Source organism: Spea bombifrons, chromosome 13, assembly GCF_027358695.1.
Source record: "Spea bombifrons isolate aSpeBom1 chromosome 13, aSpeBom1.2.pri, whole genome shotgun sequence".
NCBI lineage: Eukaryota > Metazoa > Chordata > Amphibia > Anura > Pelobatidae > Spea > Spea bombifrons.
This window is the reverse complement of record NC_071099.1, coordinates 20,528,686-20,554,606: the sequence shown is the minus strand read 5'-3', so window position 1 is coordinate 20,554,606 and position 25,921 is coordinate 20,528,686. Positions and strand designations below refer to the sequence as shown.

At 51.5% G+C, this 25,921-nt stretch overlaps 1 protein-coding gene across 2 annotated transcripts; it reads right to left on the bottom strand.

Moving 5' to 3' along the window:
- Positions 1-103: 103 nt before the first annotated feature.
- On the bottom strand, positions 104-25,641 carry BPTF (bromodomain PHD finger transcription factor). 2 transcript variants are annotated; one of them, XM_053452900.1, is made up of 31 exons: positions 25,117-25,641; positions 18,158-18,980; positions 17,435-17,652; positions 15,435-15,629; positions 14,839-15,006; positions 14,569-14,724; positions 14,282-14,475; positions 13,241-13,596; positions 12,899-13,030; positions 12,506-12,635; positions 12,297-12,429; positions 11,814-12,023; positions 9,594-11,526; positions 9,165-9,289; positions 8,948-9,076; positions 8,709-8,859; positions 8,407-8,530; positions 7,814-8,066; positions 7,326-7,474; positions 7,078-7,204; positions 6,763-6,971; positions 6,460-6,685; positions 5,317-6,254; positions 5,134-5,216; positions 4,801-5,026; positions 4,355-4,659; positions 3,077-3,256; positions 2,409-2,601; positions 2,154-2,238; positions 1,650-1,836; positions 104-884 (listed from the first exon to the last, which is right to left on the bottom strand). In XM_053452900.1, the coding sequence occupies exons 1-31, from the start codon at positions 25,517-25,519 to the stop codon at positions 851-853; spliced, it is 8,775 nt and encodes a 2,924-aa protein (XP_053308875.1). In that variant the 5' UTR covers positions 25,520-25,641; the 3' UTR covers positions 104-850. The 2 variants fall into 2 exon arrangements, with proteins under 2 accessions (XP_053308875.1, XP_053308876.1); XM_053452901.1 differs by having other exon boundaries at positions 14,569-14,718.
- Between the last annotated feature and the right edge of the window lie 280 nt (positions 25,642-25,921).

Sequence of the window (25,921 nt, the reverse complement as noted above, 5' to 3'; positions counted from 1 at the left end):
ACGTACCGCGGGTTCAGGCGTAACACTGCAACACCGCGCAGAAACGTCGCCGTGGCTGGCGCTGCGTGACACAAACGCCTCGAGGAAGAATAATCCGCCGCCGTTTATTGTTTCATAAACATCCAGATTCCGAGGTTTAATACAAAATGAAAAAATTGAATTTGACAAATGTTTACAAATAAGAGCGTCGATTAGCGGAGCTCTCCCTCTGCCCCGCCCCCGCGGAGCATGCGCCCCCTCCCTCTGCCAACAGTCTATAGTCATCGGCCCGCCAGGTTCACGGAGTCGGGGGATTTTCTTATGCATTTCGCCACAACCAATAAATGGGGGTCCGCGGAGAGACGGCAGTTCCTTTCATAGAAAGAAAAGACAGGTACTTACAGAAATGTGCGACGAGGGGGATCCGGACAACTGGGGGATTTTTTTTTTCGTCCTTCGACTTTTTATTTTATTTAATAAGAAAAAATAATTAGTTGACAAATGCGGGCAGAGATAAAAAAATGTCTTTCAACAATAAATAAATAGTCAAAAGTCATCGGCGTGGACTTTAAGCCAGCTTCTTCACTGAAGAACACGTTTCCACGGAGCCGGAGCCGTTTCCACTCCATCGCTTTCGTCCTCTTTACCCCAATGTGTAGTTTGTTAACCCCGCGTTGCAGGAATAAAATGATTTCACCGGGGGCTAGAGATTTGGTGAGGAGTTTCTTTTCACCCTGAAATGTGTAAAAATAGCCAATTATCGCGGGCTGCGGTTGCTCGGGGTAACCCCAGCGACAAAAACCAAACCGCGCCAAAATCCGTTTCTCCAATGAGACTTTGCGGTAACCGGCCGCCGCCGCCGCGTTGGGTTTCAAGATGCAGATTGAAGTTTGTTGTTATGGGACCTGCGTACGACACACAAAACCAAGCGGTTAACAGCCCTTGTCCGAGGCGGGGGACACGGCGCCCACGCGGCTGGGGGACACGGCGCGCAAGCAGGCGGCAGGCAGACACTAGATGGACGACGAAATGTTGGATTCTCCTTTAATAAACCTCGGCAGGCACACAACTGATCTGAGCGGAAACGGGCACGGTCACCGGCATGCAGCAACGTGCGGCTTCAGCGGCAAAAAATAAAAAACGACATTTCCAGAACATTGGGTTTTCTCTAATTCATGTTGCTAATGAAGCGTCCGCGATCCTTAATGTGCCAAATTATACAATGTATGTACAAAAATATATACTATTTTACAAAGATCCATATACAGTCCGCTCGGTACATTAAAATATATCGCAGGCACCCCCCGATGTCCGTGATGTCGGGTCGGTACAATACTGTGTGATTCAGGCCAATGTGTGGAAGGTGTCGTGGCTGGAGGAGTGATGGGACGTGGCTGGAGTGATGGGAGTTTGCTTATCAAACAATGGCAGGAAACCAAAAACATGAAAAGAAAAGATGAAGCCAACATCCAGCCGCACTTCCAGATACACCGGCCACACAGACTATCACAATCTGCAAGAAAACAAAAAGAAGCGGTGAATGTCAGCGGGACGCCGGCCGCCTCCGCCGGCACACGCAGCGGGCGCCGTGAATAAGGAAACCCTCGGGGGGCCGCCAGCGTTTGGGCTCCCAAGCAGTAAAAGTTTCACGGCCGCCGACTCTCACTCACCTGCTCGCTTTAAAAGCCTTCAGCTTCTGCACGAAGAAGGACTCTAGCACCTCTGCGCTCTGACAAAACGTGGAGTCGCTGGGGTTGTAATAACGACAATTATCGAATATTTTGGTCATGTCTGCGACAAACTCGGTCAGCTTCTTATAGAACCGGCTGCGTATTCTCTCCTCCATCGTGGACAGGTCTGGAAAAGAGAGCAGACTGTCAGCGCGTCCAGCACCGCCAGAAACACGCGCGGTCTCACGGCTCAGACTACACGGGCTGGATCACGGGGCATCTGTCTGCGCGTGTACCAAAATGGGCGCATCACAGCCGCATGCGACACGCAATGCATCCGCCGCCAGACCGACTACCCATTACATTCCCGGCGTGTCGCCGGTCACTGATCAGCTTGTGGGAAAACGTGAGGCTTTCGGCCCCCGGTCTGGCAGGGAAAGGGCCACACGTGTGACCCGCCTCACACACGGATTCCAGAGCTTCATTTATAAACTATTTCCTTACCCATCGGTTCCTTAATCACACGATAGTAATCTGGAGCATCCTCGGGGTCCACAGCCTCTAAGAAGGGCCACGCCATTTTGTGAGCCTGTGGATGAAGGGAGAAATGATTTGCTGTAATGCTCGGTGCCGGGGTCCGGGGATGTGTGTCACTATAAATGAAACTCACAGAACCACCCGCCAGGCGCTGAAAGGGTTAAGGTACAGAGGAAGTCCCCCCAGGCCCTAACCGGCCGCTGCCCCCCAGTCAGACTTTACCTGTAACGAACGCAGGACTCGCTTTAGCCCCTCGTAGTCCTTGTCTGTTAAGGGGCTCAGCACCGTCATGGCGTCCTCCGTGGACTGGCATTCTGGGCACACATACTCGTCGATGTATTCCGCCTCACTCTGCAGAATGCCAACGCAGCGGCCGTGGAACCAGTTCTGGCAGCGATCGCATCCGATGTAAAATCTACGCGGCGAGCGTAAAACACAGAAGGTGAAACGCGGGAGACAGACGGGATATAGACATGCGCAAGCGAGGCCGCCGGAGGATTACTGTGTGCAGAGACGCGTCCGGCCCTCAAGCAGACAGCCGCTTACAACAAGCCGCACAACACGGAGCCACAAACACTACACACCACAAACACCGCGTCCTAGAGGAGCAGCGGACTCAGCGGATCCGTGGCAGTCATGCATCGCGCGGCGTTTGGGAAGAAGGTGGGGTGTCAGCCTCGGCCCTTCTTGCCGTCGCAGGGGGCAGCAGCGTGGCCTCCCGTGGCGGGGCTCAGATCTCTGCATGCTCTCCGTGGCGCAGCGGGGATTATTAGCTAAGGAGGGAGCAGGGAGACGGGCGGACAGAGCGAGGTAAGCAGTGTGTGTGTCGGGGGCTGCGATATCCAGCGATGCGGCCCGGTTAGTAAAAAAGGATCTTGGACAGAACTCACTGCGAGTCGTCATAAGGCGTTCGGCAGATACAATATAACTCGTCGCCGTCGCCGCTCCCCTCCTGGGACCGCTTACAATCATTACAGATGTACACATCCACTTTCTTGGCTTCCTTCTCTGTGATGCCAACACATTCTCCATGATACCAGTTAGCACACAGCTCACAGCCAATATAGAACCTAAAACACATTCACAACAACATGACAAAGCAGCTGTCACCCCCCCGAACGCCGGAGACCCCCCGGGCGAGACAGCGGGATCGCATTCAAACCCCAAGAGTCCAAATGGGGGCCGCGCCGGCGGTCCGGGAACCATACGCGGTGCTACGAAGCAACGAGCGGCAGGACCGGGTCACACGGTCCCCTCCGACGAGCCGCGGTACGGCTTTACATATAACATGCTATCTAACGTGAATGAATGACAGAAGACACGCGCGAGGACACATGGAAAGTGCAAGCGCCATTAATGATCGCAAAGCCCGAGGATTCCAGATTTATTCCTCAAAAAGCGTAACAGAACCTCCGAAAAAAGCTTTTATTTCTACAGCCGCAGCTCATCAGCACAACACTGCCCTCTCGATACACCGAGGACTGCATCTACTACTACTAGACACGGCTAAGCGACCTCTGGGCATTCAGAAGTTACAGGGTTAAAGGTCTACGGCAAGATTTTGCTCTAAAAGTGTAATATTCAGCACAGCGGGCGCTGGAAACATCAAGATTCAGCGAAGACTAAAAACATGGCATCCGGACCCCATTCCACAGCGCCTGCCCTCCGACAAACACACGAGTGACGAGGACGTCGGGGGGCAGCGAGAGGCGTGCGGGGGGCCACACGACTATAAGCATTACGGATGAAGACACAATGGCTGCACGGCGGATTGTGGAATAAACGGCAACTTACCTTTCCTGCGCCACAAACCTCTGCAGACTAACTACTCCAACTGCCCTAATACCCCGCATCAATACAATCCAACAAGAGCCCTCTCGCACCACGAGATCACGGGCCTCGCACACACATATGATCTACCGACACGTGGACAACATACATGCGCCTGCCAGGTGACTGCTCCGCGCGGCGGTTATCACATAAGACGGGGCATTTTATTGCCTGTGTGTCTGCACGGCCTCTGCGATGTTAGGAAGAGGAAACGCCGGGATTTTGATACCGTGACGCGGATGTGATGTCAGCGCGGGGTGAGTGAGCTCACAAGCTTTCTGTACTCTGGCTAAGCTGCGCCCGGCACCAAACCGCGCCCCGCCGCTAGCCGCACTTACTTGGACTCGTCGTACGGCGTCTTGCAGATGCAGTAGATCTTGGTGTCTTTCTTGTCATCCTTTGAGGTAGTGGAAATCATCTTCTTCTTCTTGGACTTGGTGGGAGCCGCTTCTTTCTCCTCCTCTCTCCTGCGCTTGTGCGAAGACAACGCGGTAGGCGTGGGGGGGGAGGAGGCGGCGGTCGCCGTTTGCTGCGGCGGTGGTGGTGGAGACGGCAGCGGTGGAGGCGCTGGAGGGGTTAATACTGCCGCTTGCGCGCGCTCTTTCTCCTTTTTTATTTTATTCTGATCTTTCTTTAACTCGTCCTGTACATGGAACGGAAACGGCATCAGAGTGCTTTCCTGACGTCATCTGCCCCGTTTGGAGACAAGATCACGGAGTGGTATGCGATAAAAGCCCCCGGGGGCCGCATCCCGCTGCTGCTTTTACCAGCCGTGGTCACCTACCTGAACCTCGATCTGCAGGTCCTTGTCCAGAAGGGCCCGTTTCTTCAGGATCTCTGCCTTCAGCTGCTCCTTGTGTTTGAAGAGAAGGGCCGACAGCTTGCTCGCGTTCTGCTTGTTACGCTTCTGCTCCACGCTCTCCTCGCGCTTCCTTTTCTTTGCCGCCTGCTTCTCCTCCTTATCTATTTTGTCCAAGATATATTTCATGACCTGGTTGCAAACGATCATCCTGGAAGACAAGATGCAAAAGTGTGATGGGCGACAGCGCGGGTCGTACCCTAACCTCTCTGCCGTGCCAAGGGTTAAATATACCCAACAACGCCGAGGGCATCTAACCTTTGATTTTCTTCCCGTTCCACCGGGGTCATGGTCTTCTTCTGTTTCAGGTGTTCAATGGCTGCGTTCTGCTTCATCACAACCTGTGGGCAGCGTTAAGACACCGGAACATCAGAAAATGCACTGACAGCGGGCCGGCCGCAGGCCAGCAGCCGGGTAACGCCACAGATTAGAGAAAATTACCTGTTTCTGTAGGATTTCACCCTGGCTGGATCCCTGCAGGGCTTGCTCTCGTTTCCCCTCCTGGCCTTTCTTCTTTTGCTGCTCCTGCAGTTGCTGGATCCTCTGCAGCTGCTCCTGGACGCTGGCCCCCTGGACAGCCACAATGTTCTGGATCTGGTGGGCCTGCACGGTGCCTCCCTGCTGAATCTGGAAGGGCAGCTGGAATTTTATCTGCTGCGGGATTCCGCCTGGCTGGGCCTGGATCTGAGCCACCACGTGGGGCGGTAGATGAGACACGACCTGCACCTGCTGGGGGACAGTAATGACCTGCGCCTGGGACGGCTGGTTGTGGAGCTGGGCGCGGGACGGCGACTGGACGCTCACTTGATTAGCCGTCGGGACGTGGGCCTGAGACTGCGGCAGCGTGGAAGCCGGAAGCGGAGCTTGGATCTGGAAGGAAGCGGGCACGGTCACCTGAACGGAGCTTGGCGTGTGGCTCGAAGCAGGGGAAAGGGCTGGAGGCTTGGAATGGCTTAGTAAAGAAGCCTGAGCAGGAACCTGCACTGACACCTGGGGCACGGAAGCCGGAGGCAGGGGGCTTTTAGCTTCTTGCGAGACCGCCGTCTGAACAGAGTGCGCCGGCTGGACCTCCTTGTGCTGTCCTGTCTCCGCCACCGGCGGGCGGCTCCCCAGGAGAGAAGGCGCCGGCTCCGCTGAGGGCCCCGTATCTGCCTGCGACGCGCCTGCTGGATGGGAGGCTGTGGGCTGCCGAGGCTGGACGCAGGCCATCGTCTGGGACTGAACGGGATGCGCCGGCTGCGACGCTGAGACCCGGGACTGATCTGCCGTCTCAGACTGCGCAGGCTGAGCCTGCGATGGAGCCGGAAGCTGGGGAGATGAGGTTGGAGCCAGCGAGTTTGACTGCACCGGGTTCTGGGAAGCAGGTTTCTGTTCAGCGGCTGCAGAGACAAACATGTTATAGATTACGGGTACGTGGCGGAGAGACCCCCGGGCAGCCCCTTAATTCACAAAAGCTGGGTGATTCAGGAAAGACTTTACCGTATATCATAAAACGTCACTGGAACGCACAGCAACACGTTTTAGGACACGACCGCAGACTAACTCACAGGAATGCTCACGCACCTTCAGGGAAAAGCTTCATACCTGACGAGACGCTCGACGGAGTCAATGTCGCCGTGGTGGGCGCTGAAGTGGACGCAGCGGGGAGGGGGGTGAAAAGGAACCGCTGGATGGTGCCGTTTGGCATTGCTGCTTGCATTAGTTGCTGCCCCGGGGCAGGAATGACCGTCACGCCCTGTGGAATCAGTTGTAACTGGCCCGTTGTCTGACCCTGACCTTGGACCACGACGGTCAGGCTCTGGTTTCCACCCTAAGAGAAAACGGTAGGTGTAAGCGAAGACTCGCGCGAGTGAAAGCAGCCGGTACCCGGAGACTGCGGGATCTCACCTGGCCCTGCGTTAGCTGTGTGAGTTGTGCCATCGTGAGTTTGACCTGGCCTTGCTGCGGCCGGGGTGTCTGCGGCGTGGTGGTCTGTTGAGACTGCGGCACAGGGGTGCCCATCCTCTGCCCGCTGACGGACGCGGTGCTGCTGGTGCTCGTGGCGGTGGAGACCGGCTGACCTCTGATGATCTGAGTCACAACTTGCTGAGGCTGGCCTGCAAAAGGGAGCAATAACCATCAAAAGGAGTCAAATTCTAACGCCAGCTCCAAACGGGAGAATCAAAGCAGATGTGCGTCAGCGCGTAGAATAAACGGATGTACCGGACGGGAGAATTCCTTGCTGCACAACGAGCGGCGTGCGAATGATGCTCTTTCCTAACGTAGACTGCTGTAGCGGTGCTCGGATAACGGTCATTCCTGCGTTCATCTGAGTGCCGGCTGTGATAACCTGGAAGGAGACGACACTGACTTCCCCGCACCGTATATACCCCCTCAGCATTTTACGCGAGAAGCCCCGGCCCCTAGCCAGCGGCTGCTCTTAGTCTTCAAGGCGCCTGTAATAACAGTACCTGCGGCCCGGCGCCCGGGGATGCGGCAGAATTGGCGTTGGGTCGGATGGTGACGGTCGCCGTCCGGGGCTGGAAAGTGGTAAAGGTCTGTTGGGCTCCGGTGCCGGATGGAATAATTCCCAGGACTTTCTGCTGAACCTGCACAACACCTGAGAGGAAAGCAGGATAGGAACGCGTTAACGCACAGAAGTCCGGACCTCTCTGTGGGCTACAAACACAATGGTGTCGCCGGCACATTCACCAGCGAAGCGGCAATTTGGTCAGGACTTTCCCAGACACTAACTGGGCTTCCGGTTATTTGGAAGGTCTGTGCCGAGATAGCGCTGGAGGCCGGAATCAACAGATCACAGGTTTATCGGCAACAGACACCGGTATGAGATCGGAGAGTTTTCTGTCACTCGACGGCCTCATCAGCCCGACTCAAGAAGATGCAGCAGATGCCCCGTACAGAGCACTGTCACCCCCACAGGCGGCCCTTCCACCCCTACCTGTGCTGCTCTGTCCTTGCTTCACCCAGGTGGCAAATGTTTGGTGGAAGTTCTTGTTCTGTTGAAAGGTGACCGTGGTCGGGGAGCCCACCTTTGTGGCCAGGACCACCTTGGTACCAGGTGTAACAGAGCTGGTTAAAGAGCCAACCATAACCTTGTGTGGCGTTGACACAGGAGTCACGGCACTGCTGGTTGTGGTGGCGTTTGGCGCGTTGGCCGCAGGCGGCATCTGCTTCTGCTGTTCCAGTCGCTTCTAAAGACAAAATTTTAAGCGTCAGACCCAAGATGGACTTTAAAATAAAACCAAATGCTCCCGAAACATACAGGTAACAAGTTACAGCCTGCGAATACGCACTGCAGCATTAAGCAGTTAAGCCACTCTTTATCAGAGAAAACCAAGTCATTTTAAGGAAAGTCGGCTTGCACTTAACGAGCCAAACATCAAGATCCCTGGCTCGACCAGCCACGCATCTGCTGGTGGGCATCGAAAACACTGCATTTAAATAAATGTAAAAACTGGTCCGGGTCCGGAACCTCACGTAACGAGTGCCCGTCTGTCCGTATTATACAGCGAGCCCCCAGCGCGCCCCCACCTGCTGGGCCAACAGCCGCTGGTGCTTTAGTTGGGCTTCCACCTGGAGCTTCATCTCCTCACTCTTCTTCTGATCACTAACCTTAACCTGCTGCTCCGCAGCCTGAGCCTTCTCCTTCTCCACCCTGAAACAGAGAGACCGTGGCTTAGCACCTCACCACGCCGACAGACAGAGATCACGGCTCAGAGCTTCGCCAACGCGTCACCGAAGCCGCTGCTTAGCGAGTCCCCAACACAACACCCAACGGCGCTCAGACGCCATGGCTTAGTGTGACCCCAAAATGGCAAACAAAAGCAAATTACCTTTCCGAAAAACATTTTATCTCCCATAAATCGAGCTCCTCCTCCGGGACCCAGGTCTCCAGAATGACCGGCCCGGTCTGCTTGGGGGTTTCAGGTCTTTTGGGGCGAAGGGCACTGGAGCGGAGACCTTTCCTCTGTGGTGTCGGCGTTTCTATGACACACGACAGGTGTGTGAAAACGGCACAACTTCATGCATTCGGATTACGCGGCACTAATGCACAATGCTCTTGGCCGCTTACCTTTGGGGGCTTCGGGAACACCAATTGGACAAATTATTTTGCGGATGCAATATTCGGAGCGTATTCCGTAGGGACTGACGTCCCTCCTTTTTATGATCTCTGTCGTCGTAATCTCCGTTTCAGATGTTTCTAAAAACAATCGCAAGTTGCTAATGGTCTCAAAACCTTTAACATACATCGCAAGCCATCACACTGCCGCTTTAACGTAAGGACTTACCGGTCCGCGTGATCCCCCCACCGGGTGGTGGCTTGGCGGCCATATCATCCCATCGTAAACTTGCCCACAGTAAACGCAGCATCATGCTCACCCCGGCCAGAGATTTAACAGTCTGAAGGCGATACCTGTAATAAGGACAACATAATCCACCTGCTTATCCCGCACACCCCGCCGCCTGCGAGCCTCGCCCCGCCGCCTGCGAGCGTCACCCCACCGCCTGCGAGCCTCGCCCCGCCGCCTACACTCCAATCCCATCTGTGGACACCAAACGCGTCCTCTACTAAATCCCCAGGGGTGAAAATACACAGGCCTCTGGGGCAAAACACAGACAAATCCTACTGTAAGGATGGAAGCAGCTTCAAAGGATATCGATCAAAATGTGGACGTGGTTTTGAGTTTGGGAGATGATCTGGGGCAGCCGCAACGTACCTCCACGTTATCCCAAACGTCGGCCGGGGCGAAGGGTACGGCCAGATGTCTAGCACCGGTTTGGCATTGTAGCTGAACCCGGTAACCTCTCTGATGCCTCCTTTTCTCGACAGCTTTTTCAGGTCATCATTCGGCAGAACAAAAATGCTCTTTTTACTGCTTTTGGTGACAAATTTCCTGTAAGACGGGAGTGCCGTCCCTGACCGCGTCTTTTTTGGTCTGGTGAACTTAATCAGCTTCACTTTGTCTTTCGTGGAGTATTCTTTGCTCACGGTGGCGGAGGAGAAGATGGTGCCAGACGCGGTGGTCATGGAGTCAGTCACCGACGTGGTCACCACACTCTTGCTCTGTCCAGTCACCGACACGACCTCGCTGTTGGCAGTAGCGACTTTATTCGTGCTGGAAACAGACGTGTTTTCTGCGGTGGACACAATCGTTTTCTCATTGACGGAAACCGACCCGCCAGATACCTCCACGACAGTCCTACAAGTTGATACGACCGAGGTGGTGGTCGTGGTGATTTCTGTAACCACTGTTTTTATCGTCGTGGTCCCATTCAAAGCATCCGAGGACAAGCCGTTGGGCTCGGCGGAGTCGCTGCTCAGGCTCGATTCTTCCCCGGATGTCGCGGGTGAGGGGGTTTCTTTTGGCTCCTGTTCTTTGTACATCTCCCTCGTCATATTAAGGCCAGCAGCGGTGGGGACGGTACATTTTGGGGAATGAGCTGCCAGAGCTCTCGTTTCATGTGCCGTCTCGCCGTCTTGGGACGGGCTGGAAACCGGAGGGGGACTGGCATTGCTTTTCTGGTCCACACTTTCCGTGGCAATGTCTCCGTTCATGAAGGGCTTGGCCGCAGGCTCCATTGACGTAACTCTGCGTTCACACTCCGAGGCAGCTCTGGAGAGGTTATTTACCTTTGGCTCAGTAAAATTAACAGTCTTGTTCTCTAACACGTCATCAGTTAAACAGTCTTTTCCCGAATTAACCACCTTCCCGTTGATCCGAGTGGGTACTTCCGCCTTCTCCACGTTAGGCTTTATGACTGCCTTCTCTTCACGTGGATATACAGGACTTGGAGAGAGTTCCCGGTCTCCCCTTACCTGCTCGCCGTTAGGAGAAGACACCGTTTTGGGTTCAGAAGGGTTTTCCGGCTCCAAATCGGTTACCGAGAGATCTTTTCCTTCGCGGGAATCATTTTTGTTTGCCGTCTTCTCAGTGGAGTTTTGGTTGCCTCCGTTTTCCTCGCCGGGTAAATTGTTTTCTGCCTGCAACCTAGAAGAGTTCTTCAAAATAACATTTTCGGAATGGTCCTGGAGACTCCCTTCAACGTCTGAGGTCTTGACATCAGTTGGGTCCCTGCTTGAGGAAGTCTCGCTGTCCGCAGCTGCGCTCTCGGGTAGAGGGGGTCCCAACCGCGTTCCGTTCAGACACCCCGCTGCCGTTAAATCACTGCTTGGCAAGGTCTCTCTCTTTTCTGCTTGTTTGGGGCCGAGGGCCGTGTCTGCCTTATCCTTGGTCAGACTCTCCGAATCGGACAGCTTGTCGGCCCGCTGGCTTTCAGATTCCCGGTTGAATTCCTCCAGGAGGTCTCGGCACGGCGCGCTCACTTTGTGCTCCGGGGTGTCACATTTGCGTTTTGCGCTCTCCGACGAACTCTTTTGGGGATCCCCACGGCTCAGTTTTAGTTTTTCTATCCGCTGTTTTTCTTCAAGTGTAAACTGCTTGACTCTCCTTTCCAACAACCCATCCAGCCTGGAGGCTTTCACTTTCTTTTTATACCAAGTTCTTGCTTGAAAACCCTCGCTCACGTTTATTAAGTCCACGTCAGGAAAGGTTTCTTCATTTTTTGGACACTTTTCAGATTTGAGCTCATCCACGTCCATCGGCTCCTCTTTCACAGACCCCTCGCTTTCACAGTGCGAATCCTTGAGATCTAACAATAGAAGATTTGTTGAGTTAATCCAACCGGTGCAGATATGTATAAAACGTAACGATTACCGTGACAATTACCCAGCGCTGACAGGGAAGCAACACGCTAAAATAACATGACAGAAGCTGTTAATGTACACAAGGGTCCAGCGTCCCTTCAGTAACTCCGCAATAAACCCAACACTCGGATAAACGGGAGACTCCAGTAAACACCGCAGCACACTTAGTTAATCAGTGCCAAAGGATGGTGGCTCGCTTCAGCTCACACTCGGCCACTGAGTTGGTACTTACCTTTCGTCACTGACAGACCCGTGTCAGCTGGCTTCTCATCGGTGTCCATTTTACAGTCTTCTGATTTTGTTTCCGCTTTAATTTGGTCCCTCTGTTCATCCTGATCCGTCTCCTTGCTTTCAGTAAGCTCGGAGGGATTTGGCTTCGTCTCTTTCGCGTTGGTCTCAGATTTGATTGTTGTACGATTATCAGTTTCTGCTTTAGGTTTTTCTATTGGAATAAATAGAAAACCACATTGGCTGCTGCTGAATAAGGCCTGGTCGCAAATCCCATTACAGACTGAAGCACGCATTACACGGGGTGAGCGCTTTGGGTGATAAACCGGTTTATTGTTTGAACTATACAGCAGCCCTTCACAGTGAACAGCGATGGCAGTGATCTGAAACCATCCTGCAAAGTCTCCTGCTCAGAGAAGAAAGCCTGAGGAGTGAAACATCGTAGCCCGGTCAGCACTACTAAATATTATTAATGAATGCGGCTCACCCAAGGCTTTTCTGTACGATACGTTGGTGTTTCCAGGAAAGTGAGGAAGAAACCTGTGCACGTGGGTTTTACTGACCCAGCACCAGCCTCCATACCCCGTCACTCTGTACTCCTCTCCCTTCTGTTTCCAGACCTGCAGAGAAGACATGTGTCACGGCCCATGTGGCTGCCGGTCTATGTTTGTGGACAGCGACCTCCATGCTACATACCTGATGTTTCACGGGAAAGGTGTACTTCACCCACGTGGCCTGCTGCATGCTCTCCTCCTCCTCTTGCTTCCTCTCCTTTTTCTTCACTTTGTCTTTCTCTTCCCTTTCAATGGAAGTCATTCGACGCAACCTGAGCAAGCGATAAAGAAAACGTTTACTACTAAAATATTTTACACAGTGTTAGGCGGCCAAAAGGATCTTGTCTATTTCTTGCATTGGAAAGAACAGGTGATCGTAGGGATTTCCAGGGGGCCGCAGCGACGTGAAAAGCAGCACTTTGTTTAAACCCCTTCCGCTACACCAACAAAACTCCAACAGTCATTTAGCGTTAATACTATTTGGCAGATTTGGAAGGCCACAGTCATCTAACAAGACAAACCGCAAAATACCTACCGTGTGTGACCCAGCGAGTCCCTCCAGACCGGAAGCATGACGACCGGCTTGATCGCGCATTCCAATATGGCCAACGCCAGCGCAAATTCTCGTGGCTTGCTGCACATGTGGACAGCCTTAATCCAGTTTGCTCTAAATGGGTAAATGTATAAACACACATTATGCAAGGACTCGAAATTCAGAACTACATCAGAAACAAGCAAATCTGGAAACGATATCTATCCGGGCTGGCCGGCTTAGTAAGTATAAAGCTATGAATGGGGACTTGCTGCGTTACAAGACACGCTTTACACGTAAGATTTGAATAAGCTCAGGCAGCACTAATCCCGGCTCGGCGATTACCTGTGCGACGGCCAGTTGGGGTGGAGGAACGGTGCGGAGATGTTGCTTTCCAGCTGTATGATGGTCAGCCGCAACGTGGATATGGTCAGTACCTTGGAGCCGTGCACAGAGCCGTTCCATTTAAACTCCCCGCTGGTGGACACGCAGAACTTGTGCGACAGATGCCTCCGCTTGTCGTGATCCTCCCTGTGCTGGTGCTTGTTCAGTGCGAACGAGTTTGTGGTGTACTGGTTGTGATACACGCGGTATTTACCTTCTTGGCCAAGTTTAAAATAATTGCTCAAAGTGCCTTTCATGACCAATTCCTTCCTCGTGCTCAGCCGGGAGATTTCTCCTTGAGAGTTCACCACCAGAACCTGTAATTGAAAAGCAAACCAAATGAATAAAAGGAAAGGCAGCTCGAGAAACCCGAGCACCGACTAGCCCTAAAACGAGCTAAACTCATGAAAATACGCTTTGCAATAAAACGAGAGCGCAGAATGCAGATTACCAGCAAAAATAATCTTCCCACGTATCGCAATAAAGCAAAAAGTGCTCGGAAAGTTCTCATCTCTTGGAGAGATGACGAAGCCCACAGTACACGGAGCAGAGATTGTAAAAAATGAACGCACTCAGATGAAAACGGACACCCGAGAAACCCCAAAAATATGGCCAGATCTGGGTTTTTTTCCTCCAAATGAGCCCACACAAGATTTGTTTTGCAGATCTGCCCACAGAAGAATCCGGTGCCAGGTACGAGCATTACATTATGGCGTTACGATAAATGGATGAACATGGGAAGACAATGAATACATCTTCACGAGTCAAACCTCAAGCTGGAACGAATCCGCCACCAGAGGGAGCAGGGTCTTGGGCAATTGTGGAATAGTGTAAGTGAGCCACAAAGGAGTAGTTCAACATTCATTAGCAAAGCCATGTGGCAGACAAAGGGGTAACCCTTATAACTACTGAGCTGAAACTAAAAGAAAGCCAAAATGGTGGGTTAAAGGGGTCCACTGAGTGCAGTTTGGTCCATACGTGGAGGACGCAAAATCAACAAACCTCTCTGCCTTCCTTATAAATCTTATTTGCTTCATGGACAGCAGCAGAGACCTGTTGGATCTTCAACAGACTTAACTTGCTGTCTGGGTTCCGTAACCTCGTCACCATGCGCGTGGATCCCGGGGTTCCTTTCCCTGCGTGCGAAGGGTCACTTGCGTCTTCACCGCCCTTCTCCAATTTTACATCGCTGGAGGCTACAGAGATTAAAACATGCCTGGTGTGATGACCCACAGCACAGGAATCTCACGTGACACACATCAGACACGTGAAGCAAAGCGTTACGTTACCCGTCTCCTCCGGCTTGGGTATTTTATTGCTGCTCTCCGTACCGTCGCTCGGTTTGCTGGACTCAGTTGCTGAGCTGCGCTGCTCGGGAAAGGACTGGCTGGAGTTGTTCTCCTTGTGAAGCTGCTGGGCCGATTCTTGATCAGCAGCATCTGGTTCTACACAAGATATGCTAGGATTAGGATGTGATGCCTGCAGCCACCAGCAGGAGGCGACACCTAAGAGCACCACACGGGCGATCCACAAAGATTTGGCACCAAAGGCTGACGTACCCGGCACAGCTGCTGGCATCTGTGTGACTGCGGCTTCCTCGCTCTCCGCGGCTTTGCCTCCATGTTCCTGGACTCCTTGTGGTTCCATTTCGGCAGCCAAGGCTTTTGTGCCGCTCACACTGTCAGGAGTGACTTCCTCCGCCGGTCTTTTCTCTCCATCTGTTGGGTCTGCAACGAAAAGCACAAACCTGTCTCATCAACCTGGGGTACAAAAACAGCCTTTGTGGATTTCTTCCTGAGCATCTTCACAAACCCACAAAGAGACTATTTAGGGCTGATGCATCTCAGTCTTCTAATAACCGAATGCTACTGACAGAACGGAATAACTGAGCCCATGCGCAGCCGGCGAAGGGACGGGCAGCCGGCGAAGGGACGGGCAGCCGGCGAAGGGACGGGCAGCCGGCGAAGGGACGGGCAGCCGGCGAAGGGACGGGCAGCCGGCGAAGGGACGGGCAGCCGGCGAAGGGATGCACTTCCCATTATTTTTTCGGATCCTTGGTACGCACTCTAAACCAAAACCCTCTCCCTGTCAGTCTGGATCCCCTCTGCACACAAACATGCCGAGGAGTTATCCGGATCCTTCTGCGCCAACTCACCCCCTGGCTTTGCGTGATCTGGATCTTGTGTGGACTCCTGAGTGGGTTTGCACGCGTCCTGCTTGGGGTCTGATGGCCCATCCTTGCTTTTCTCAGCCAAAGCTTCACCAACGCTTTCCGATGGGCTTTTTTCTTCAGTAATGCTGTTTTCTTCTGTTTCCCCTTGTTTGGCCTTAATGCGCTCCAGTATTTCTTCTAATCAACAAGACAAAAGAAACAGGATTTGAAAATGAACATTTTATATACCGCATAATAAACCCATGTGAGGTCTCGCTCACCTCCCCGGCACTCCGGAATTACATGTATGTTTGGAGGACGGCGATGGCCGCTTGCAGACTACAACAGAAACCTTAAACCCCGTTATATTAAAGCACTCAGACGGAACATAATATTCACGAGCCCGTGAGCCAGCACAAGCTGCAGTACGCGAGCCCCGTGAGCCAGCACAAGCTGCAGTACGCGAGCCCCGTGAGGCAGCACAAGCTGCAGTACGCGAGCCCGTGAGCCAGCACAAGCTGCAGTACGCGAGCCCCGTGAGCCAGCACAAGCTGCAGTACGCGAGCCCCGTGAGGCAGCACAAGCTGCAGTACGCGAGCCCCGTGAGCCAGCACAAGCTGCAGTACGCGAGCCAGCACAAGCTGCAGTACGCGAGCCCCGTGAGGCAGCACAAGCTGCAGTACGCGAGCCCCGTGAGGCAGCACAAGCTGCAGTACGCGAGCCCCGTGAGCCAGCACAAGCTGCAGTACGCGAGCCCCGTGAGCCAGCACAAGCTGCAGTACGCGAGCCCCGTGAGGCAGCACAAGCTGCAGTACGCGAGCCCCGTGAGGCAGCACAAGCTGCAGTACGCGAGCCCGTGAGCCAGCACAAGCTGCAGTACGCGAGCCCCGTGAGCCAGCACAAGCTGCAGTACGCGAGCCCCGTGAGGCAGCACAAGCTGCAGTACGCGAGCCAGCACAAGCTGCAGTACGCGAGCCAGCACAAGCTGCAGTACGCGAGCCCCGTGAGGCAGCACAAGCTGCAGTACGCGAGCCCCGTGAGGCAGCACAAGCTGCAGTACGCGAGCCCCGTGAGGCAGCACAAGCTGCAGTACGCGAGCCCCGTGAGCCAGCACAAGCTGCAGTACGCGAGCCAGCACAAGCTGCAGTACGCGAGCCCCGTGAGGCAGCACAAGCTGCAGTACGCGAGCCCCGTGAGGCAGCACAAGCTGCAGTACGCGAGCCCCGTGAGGCAGCACAAGCTGCAGTACGCGAGCCCCGTGAGGCAGCACAAGCTGCAGTACGCGAGCCCCGTGAGGCAGCACAAGCTGCAGTACGCGAGCCCCGTGAGGCAGCACAAGCTGCAGTACGCGAGCCCCGTGAGGCAGCACAAGCTGCAGTACGCGAGCCCCGTGAGCCAGCACAAGCTGCAGTACGCGAGCCCCGTGAGGCAGCACAAGCTGCAGTACGCGAGCCCCGTGAGGCAGCACAAGCTGCAGTACGCGAGCCCCGTGAGGCAGCACAAGCTGCAGTACGCGAGCCCCGTGAGGCAGCACAAGCTGCAGTACGCGAGCCCCGTGAGGCAGCACAAGCTGCAGTACGCGAGCCCCGTGAGGCAGCACAAGCTGCAGTACACGAGCCCCGTGAGGCAGCACAAGCTGCAGTACGCGAGCCCCGTGAGGCAGCACAAGCTGCAGTACGCGAACCCCGTGAGGCAGCACAAGCTGCAGTACGCGAACCCCGTGAGGCAGCACAAGCTGCAGTACGCGAGCCCCGTGAGGCAGCACAAGCTGCAGTACGCGAGCCCCGTGAGGCAGCACAAGCTGCAGTACGCGAGCCCCGTGAGGCAGCACAAGCTGCAGTACGCGAGCCCCGTGAGGCAGCACAAGCTGCAGTACGCGAGCCCCGTGAGCCAGCACAAGCTGCAGTACGCGAGCCAGCACAAGCTGCAGTACGCGAGCCAGCACAAGCTGCAGTACGCGAACCCCGTGAGGCAGCACAAGCTGCAGTACGCGAGCCCCGTACCGTTCACCACAGACAGGTAGGATCTGTTGTTTCCGCGGGCTTTATTGGTCAGCTCCTCGGTTATGTCCATGTGTCGGTGGATTTCTTCCTCCATTTCCGCCAGCGTCTTGCAGAGGTCGGCTTCCCACAGATCTTTGTCCAGACGCTCCAGTAGCTCCTGCAGCTGAAGCTTGCTGCTGTAGTACCAGATCTTCTTTGATGTTTCGGTTTCTTCCTCGCTGAACAGGAAAAAAAAGAGAATCAGCACATAATCTATTCCTCCGCTGGTCACTATGTGCAGCGGCTGCCAGTCCAACGCGCGGTCATCGCAGCGACAAACTTCAGATACAGTTCTAAGGGATAAAGCGGCTCTTTACATTTAATATCAAGTCGCATTAAATGCAGCCCAAGCAACGCTGCATCACGCGGTCACTAAATGGCTATATATATAATAATAATATAATATAGAATTTCAATGAAAAGGACGCAAACAATGCGCTACACACATCTATTAACAAAGAAACCCGGGAAGGAGGACCGGCTGCAGACCATCACGTTGTACAAGCAGCTCAGCGGGACCGATTACAATCATTACCTACCGCGGGGATCCCAGCCGCTGCTGCCCTAAAACCTCCATGGCAAAAGTAAGAGGTTAATAGAGAAGCGTGACTGCTGCATGCGCGGCCGGGAACCTCCGCGTGGCGCGGCCGGGAACCTCCGCGTGGCGCAGGCCACAGAACTTACATTATAATCCGTCTGTTCAGAAACCAGTATTTCCGCCTGTTCCGGTCGTAGCCAATGGGCTCGTGCCTGATGTAGGGTTTATTTTTTTGGATTTCGGGGACGCAGTCGTTGACCCCCGGTACTTTGTGGGCCACGCAGACCTCGCACTGCCATTCGTCCTCGGGCACCTCCTCGAGAGGGGGCTTCACGCACTCCAGATGGTAGACGGCAGAGCACGTCTCACAGCAAAGCAAATCCCCGAGTTTGTGGCAAACACGGCAGTGGTCGTCGTACTGGATCACGCCTTCCGACATTAACTCCTCGCGGGCAATGTTTGTGGTAAGAAATTGATCCACTAAAAAAAGGAGAACCTGCACTTTGCTTTCTATTGGTCCGTAGGGGTAATCGTCCACCTCCTGGAAGGGAAGCACCTGATGGTATTCCTTGTCGCTCTCACAATAAGCCCGCAGAACCTCCGGCCACGTCATACCGTCTATGAAATACAGGGTGGAATTAACGCTGTCCTTCAGATCAGCAGGTCCGAATGTAGTATTCGACGTGTCCTCCTCGCGTAAAACCGCTTTCAGAAGCGCCACGTGAGTCTCCGCCATGAGAGTACACTGTTCTTGACTCACAAGGGCAGCGCAGAAGTCCTCGAAGCGGAAAGGTGAAAGTCGTAACACGGCTCCAAAGTTCCTCAGGACTTCGTAGATGGCGACCACGTTGAGTAAGTGCTCGTTAGGAAGCATGAGGTCCTCGGAGGACTTGGGGAAGTCCAGCGGTGGGATGTCTTTCTCCTCAAATATTGGGGAGCGAGGGCGATGGACGCGGGGTTTCCGCCTCCCTGGAAATATAAAAGGAAAGATGTTAATTGAAGTAAAGAAACGTCCGTCGGAATAACGATAAGCAGAGGTTTTAACTCTTTACACAGAATGGACTTTAGGTGAGCGCCTGTAACAAACGGCGACGAACGCTCTGCTCCCAACACATCAGAAACCCAGCCAGAGAAGCAAAGACTAATCCTACATCACGGGAGGAACATACCGGCTGAGCCACAGAGGATCCCATATCACGGGAGGAACATACCGGCTGAGCCACAGAGGATCCCATATCACGGGAGGAACATACCGGCTGAGCCACAGAGGATCCCATATCACGGGAGGAATATACCGGCTGAGCCACAGAGGATCCCATATTACGGGAGGAATATACCGGCTGAGCGTTAGGGGATCCCATATCACGGGGGGAATATACCGGCTGAGCGTTAGGGGATCCCATATCACGGGGGGAATATACCGGCTATACTTTTCCACGCATTGTTTGCAATAGAATTCCTTGAGAATCGTTACTCTGGGGAAAGTAATGAATACAGAACGAGCCGTACTAATCGACGTCCTTCCATCTTTCAGTATCGCCATGGAAACACAAAAAAAGATAGAATACCCATAATAAGATAAACAGCTTAGAGAGTCAGAGAAGGTACACCGCGAGAGACACTTCCACCGGAGGGAGCACGGCCATCGTGAGAGCGTCACAACACACAACCACGTCATCCGATTACACGCCGTGCAAAGCGGCACCACGGCGCGAGTGCTCCTGTCCGCCGGAGCCAAACGACCACGGCCAAACCACGGCGCAAAATAATACCAACAATAATAATACTAACAACACTAACACCAACAATAATAATACTAACACCAACAATAATACTAACAACACCAACAATAATACTAACAATACTAACACCAACAATAATAACAACACCAATAATAATAACAACAATACTAACACCAACAATAATAACAACACCAACAATAATACTAACAATACTAACACCAACAATAATAACAACACCAACAATAATACTAACAATACTAACACCAACAATAATAACACCAACAATAATACTAACAATACTAACACCAACAATAATAATAACAACACCAACAATAATACTAACAATACTAACACCAACAATAATAACACCAACAATAATACTAACAACAATAATAATAACAACACCAACAATAATACTAACAATACTAACACCAACAATAATAATAACAACACCAACAATAATACTAACAATACTAACACCAACAATAATAACAACACCAACAATAATACTAACAACACCAACAATAATACTAACAATACTAACACCAACAATAATAATAACAACACCAACAATAATACTAACAATACTAACACCAACAATAATAACAACACCAACAATAATACTAACAATACTAACACCAACAATAATAACAACACCAACAATAATACTAACAATACTAACACCAACAATAATAACACCAACAATAATACTAACAATACTAACACCAACAATAATAATAACAACACCAACAATAATACTAACAATACTAACACCAACAATAATAACACCAACAATAATACTAACAACAATAATAATAACAACACCAACAATAATACTAACAATACTAACACCAACAATAATAATAACAACACCAACAATAATACTAACAATACTAACACCAACAATAATAACAACACCAACAATAATACTAACAACACCAACAATAATACTAACAATACTAACACCAACAATAATAATAACAACACCAACAATAATACTAACAATACTAACACCAACAATAATAACAACACCAACAATAATACTAACAATACTAACACCAACAATAATAATAACAACAATACTAACACCAACAATAATAATAACACCAATACTAACACCAACAATAATAATAACACTAGCAATAGTAACAAAAAACTAACAATAATAATAACAACAACACTAACAACAACAATAATAATAACAACAATACTAACACCAACAATAATAACAACACCAATAATAATAACAACAATACTAACACCAACAATAATAACAACACCAACAATAATACTAACAATACTAACACCAACAATAATAACAACACCAACAATAATACTAACAATACTAACACCAACAATAATAACACCAACAATAATACTAACAATACTAACACCAACAATAATAACAACACCAACAATAATACTAACAATACTAACACCAACAATAATAACAACACCAACAATAATACTAACAATACTAACACCAACAATAATAACACCAACAATAATACTAACAATACTAACACCAACAATAATAACAACACCAACAATAATACTAACAATACTAACACCAACAATAATAACAACACCAACAATAATACTAACAATACTAACACCAACAATAATAACACCAACAATAATACTAACAATACTAACACCAACAATAATAACAACACCAACAATAATACTAACAATACTAACACCAACAATAATAATAACAACACCAACAATAATACTAACAATACTAACACCAACAATAATAACACCAACAATAATACTAACAATACTAACACCAACAATAATAACAACACCAACAATAATACTAACAATACTAACACCAACAATAATAATAACAACAATACTAACACCAACAATAATAATAACACTAGCAATAGTAACAAAAAACTAACAATAATAATAACAACAACACTAACAACAACAATAATAATAACAATACTAACACCAACAATAATAACAACACCAATAATAATAACAACAATAATAATAACAACAATACTAACACCAACAATAATAACAACACCAATAATAATAACAACAATACTAACACCAACAATAATAACACCAATAATAATAACAACAATACTAACACCAACAATAATAACAACACCAACAATAATAATAACACCAACAATAATAATACTAACAACACTAGCAATAGTAACAAAAAACTAACAATAATAATAACAACAACACTAACAACAATTCTAATAAGGCTAATACTACAAACACTAACAATACTAACAACAACAACACTAACAATATTAATAACAATACTAACAATTCTAATACTAACAATAATAATAACAATGATACTAACAATTACAATAATAACGATACTAATACTAATAATAATACGGTCCGTGGAGCCACGCGAAGGCGGGCGAGATGGACAATCCGCCACGCCGTCCCCCGCCAGTCTCTCTGTCACTACCGGCATCTAAGGATTTAGAAGAAGCCAGGGGTAGAAGCCCTGCCGGGCCCCGGTAATATCCCCAACTAGGCACCGATTATCCTGCAACTCTTATTACATGGGGGGGGGGGGTAACGTGTAATATATATAAACGCACAGATGGGACGCCTGACCATTACACCAACACGGGCTTTGATGACATCACATTCTAATACACAGACATTAATATGAAGCCACCCCCCCCCTTGCAGACATAACGGCTTCCGCTTTCCCGGGAGGGATTTCCACAAGATTTTGGGGAGTTTCTGAAGGATTTTTGCCCAAATCTTGTGGAAATCCTTCCCAGAAGAGCGGAAGCCGTTGTATCTGCAAAGGATGATGACTTCATATTAATGTCTGTGTATTAGAATGTGATGTCATCAAAGCCCCTGATGGTGTAATGGTCAGCCGCCCCGATACTTTTGGCCATACAGTGTATGCGCTGTGGTATCCGGCACAGAGGCGGTTAAGTCCTGTAAGCTGCGGCCCCCCGTGGATGCGTCCCGGTGCCGCGTGTGACTCCTTCCTATCAGTACCTTCGCCCCCTACGTGCATCAATGAGCCTCGGCTGCGCATGACCTGGTCGTCTCGCTGTCACAACGTGGCCCTCAGTCACTCAGACCCTTAAGCTGCTTGTTCTCCTGCTTCTAACACCCCACCACAACAAAAGAACCCGCGCTACTCCTGGTGCAGGGTATTACCCGGGGGGGGGCCTGGGTATTACCCGGGGGGCTGTATATTATTGGGGTGCAGTGTATAGTGGTACTGGGTATTACCCGGGGGGCTGTATATTATTGGGGTGCAGTGTATAGTGGTACTGGGTATTACCCGGGGGGCTGTATATTATTGGGGTGCAGTGTATAGTGGTACTGGGTATTACCCGGGGGGCCAGTATATTATTGGGGTGCAGTGTATAGTGGTACTGGGTATTACCCGGGGGGCCAGTATATTATTGGGGTGAAGTGTATAGTGGTACTGGGTATTACCGGGGGGGGCTGTATATTATTGGGGTGCAGTGTATAGTGGTACTGGGTATTACCGGGGGGGGTGTATATTATTAGGGTGCAGTGTATAGTGGTACTGGGTATTACCGGGGGGGGGGGCCTGGGTATTACCGGGGGGGGTGTATATTATTGGGGTGCAGTGTATAGTGGTACTGGGTATTACCCGGGGGGCTGTATATTATTGGGGTACAGTGTATAGTGGTACTGGGTATTACCCGGGGGGCCCTGTATATTATTGGGGTGCAGTGTATAGTGGTACTGGGTATTACCCGGGGGGCTGTATATTATTGGGGTGCAGTGTATAGTGGTACTGGGTATTACCCGGGGGGCTGTATATTATTGGGGTGCAGTGTATAGTGGTACTGGGTATTACCTGGGGGGCTGTATATTATTAGGGTGCAGTGTATAGTGGTACTGGGTATTACCCGGGGGGGGGAATGTATATTATTGGGGTGCAGTGTATAGTGGTACTGGGTATTACCCGGGGGGCTGTATATTATTGGGGTGCAGTGTATACTGGTACTGGGTATTACCTGGGGGGGCTGTATATTATTAGGGTGCAGTGTATAGTGGTTCTGGGTATTACCCGGGGGGGGGCTGTATATTATTGGGGTGCAGTGTATAGTGGTACTGGGTATTACCTGGGGGGGCTGTATATTATTAGGGTGCAGTGTATAGTGGTACTGGGTATTACCCGGGGGGCTGTATATTATTGGGGTGCAGTGTATAGTGGTACTGGGTATTACCTGGGGGGCTGTATATTATTAGGGTGCAGTGTATAGTGGTACTAGGTATTACCGGGGGGGCTGTATATTATTGGGGTGCAGTGTATAGTGGTACTGGGTATTACCCGGGGGGCCAGTATATTATTAGGGTGCAGTGTATAGTGGTACTGGGTATTACCCGGGGGGCCAGTATATTATTAGGGTGCAGTGTATAGTGGTACTGGGTATTACCAGGGGGGGGCCCTGTATATTATTGGGGTGCAGTGTATAGTGGTACAGGGTATTACCCGGGGGGGGCTGTATATTATTAGGGTGCAGTGTATAGTGGTACTGGGTATTACCCGGGGGGGGGCCTGTATATTATTAGGGTGCAGTGTATAGTGGTACTGGGTATTACCCGGGGGGGGCTGTATACTATTGGGGTGCAGTGTATAGTGGTACTGGGTATTACCCGGGGGGGGGCTGTATATTATTGGGGTGCAGTGTATAGTGGTACTGGGTATTACCCGGGGGGCCAGTATATTATTAGGGTGCAGTGTATAGTGGTACTGGGTATTACCGGGGGGGGCCCTGTATATTATTGGGGTGCAGTGTATAGTGGTACAGGGTATTACCCGGGGGGGGCTGTATATATTTAGGGTGCAGTGTATAGTGGTACTGGGTATTACCCGGGGGGGGCTGTATATTATTAGGGTGCAGTGTATAGTGGTACTGGGTATTACCCGGGGGGGGGGCCCTGTATACTATTGGGGTGCAGTGTATAGTGGTACAGGGTATTACCCGGGGGGGGCTGTATATTATTAGGGTGCAGTGTATAGTGGTACTGGGTATTACCCGGGGGGGGGCTGTATATTATTAGGGTGCAGTGTATAGTGGTACTGGGTATTACCGGGGGGGGGTTGTATATTATTAGGGTGCAGTGTATAGTGGTACTGGGTATTACCCGGGGGGGCCCTGTATATTATTGGGGTGCAGTGTATAGTGGTACAGGGTATTACCCGGGGGGGGGCTGTATACTATTGGGGTGCAGTGTATAGTGGTACTGGGTATTACCGGGGGGGGGGGCTGTATATTATTGGGGTGCAGTGTATAGTGGTAATGGGTATTACCCGGGGGGGGGCTGTATATTATTGGGGTGCATTGTATACTGGTACTGGGTATTACCCGGGGTGCTGCTGTACGTGCTGTGGCTCCGGAAGCTGCTCTCGGTGCAGTAGCTGCCGTCGTCGTCGTCCTCCTCCTCTTCCTCGCGGTAGTCCGAGTCCTCCATGTCTTCGTCGTCATGGTCGGTGTCGCTGTGGCCCTCAGGGGCCACATCCTCCCCGCTGTCCTCTTCGCTCTCATGGTCGTCATAGACCACCTTGCTGGGGGTGCTGCGGCCCCGGCCCGTTCCTGTCGTCCTCCGCTTGCGGCCCCGGGGGGAGGGGGCAACGTGGCCCTTGGGTGTCTGGGGGGCCCAGCGGCCCCTGCTGCTGCCCCGGAGCCGGGAGCGGAGGCCAGCGGTGGGCCCGGGGGAGCAGTCGGGCAGCGGTGGGGTCTTAGGTGGCCTTCCTCGCCGGCCCCTCATGCTAGGAAAGCTTTCTTGCCGCCGATTGGACCGGACACAGCGGGCGGGAGGCAGAGGGCGCGCTCCGGGACCGCTCACTCCGAATTGGCGGCGCCTCGCTCCGGATCAGCCGCCATCTTGGACCTTCTCTCTCAGTGACTGGAGGCGAGCTCAGGCCCCGTCACGTGACCGCAGAAAGGGCGGCCGCTAGCGGGCGACTGCAGGTACTGCAGCGGAGAGAGCGCCACCTGGCAGCGGCTGGGGGTACTGCATGGGGAGACCGGGGAACCTACCGAGTAGGGACCTCGTGGATTTAGTTCACGGAGAGGTCAGAATCTACGGAAGAAGCAGTGATAGCGAGTATCTATTCCGATATATGACACACAGTATCAGTGTATCTGCACACGTGACGTACTGTATTAT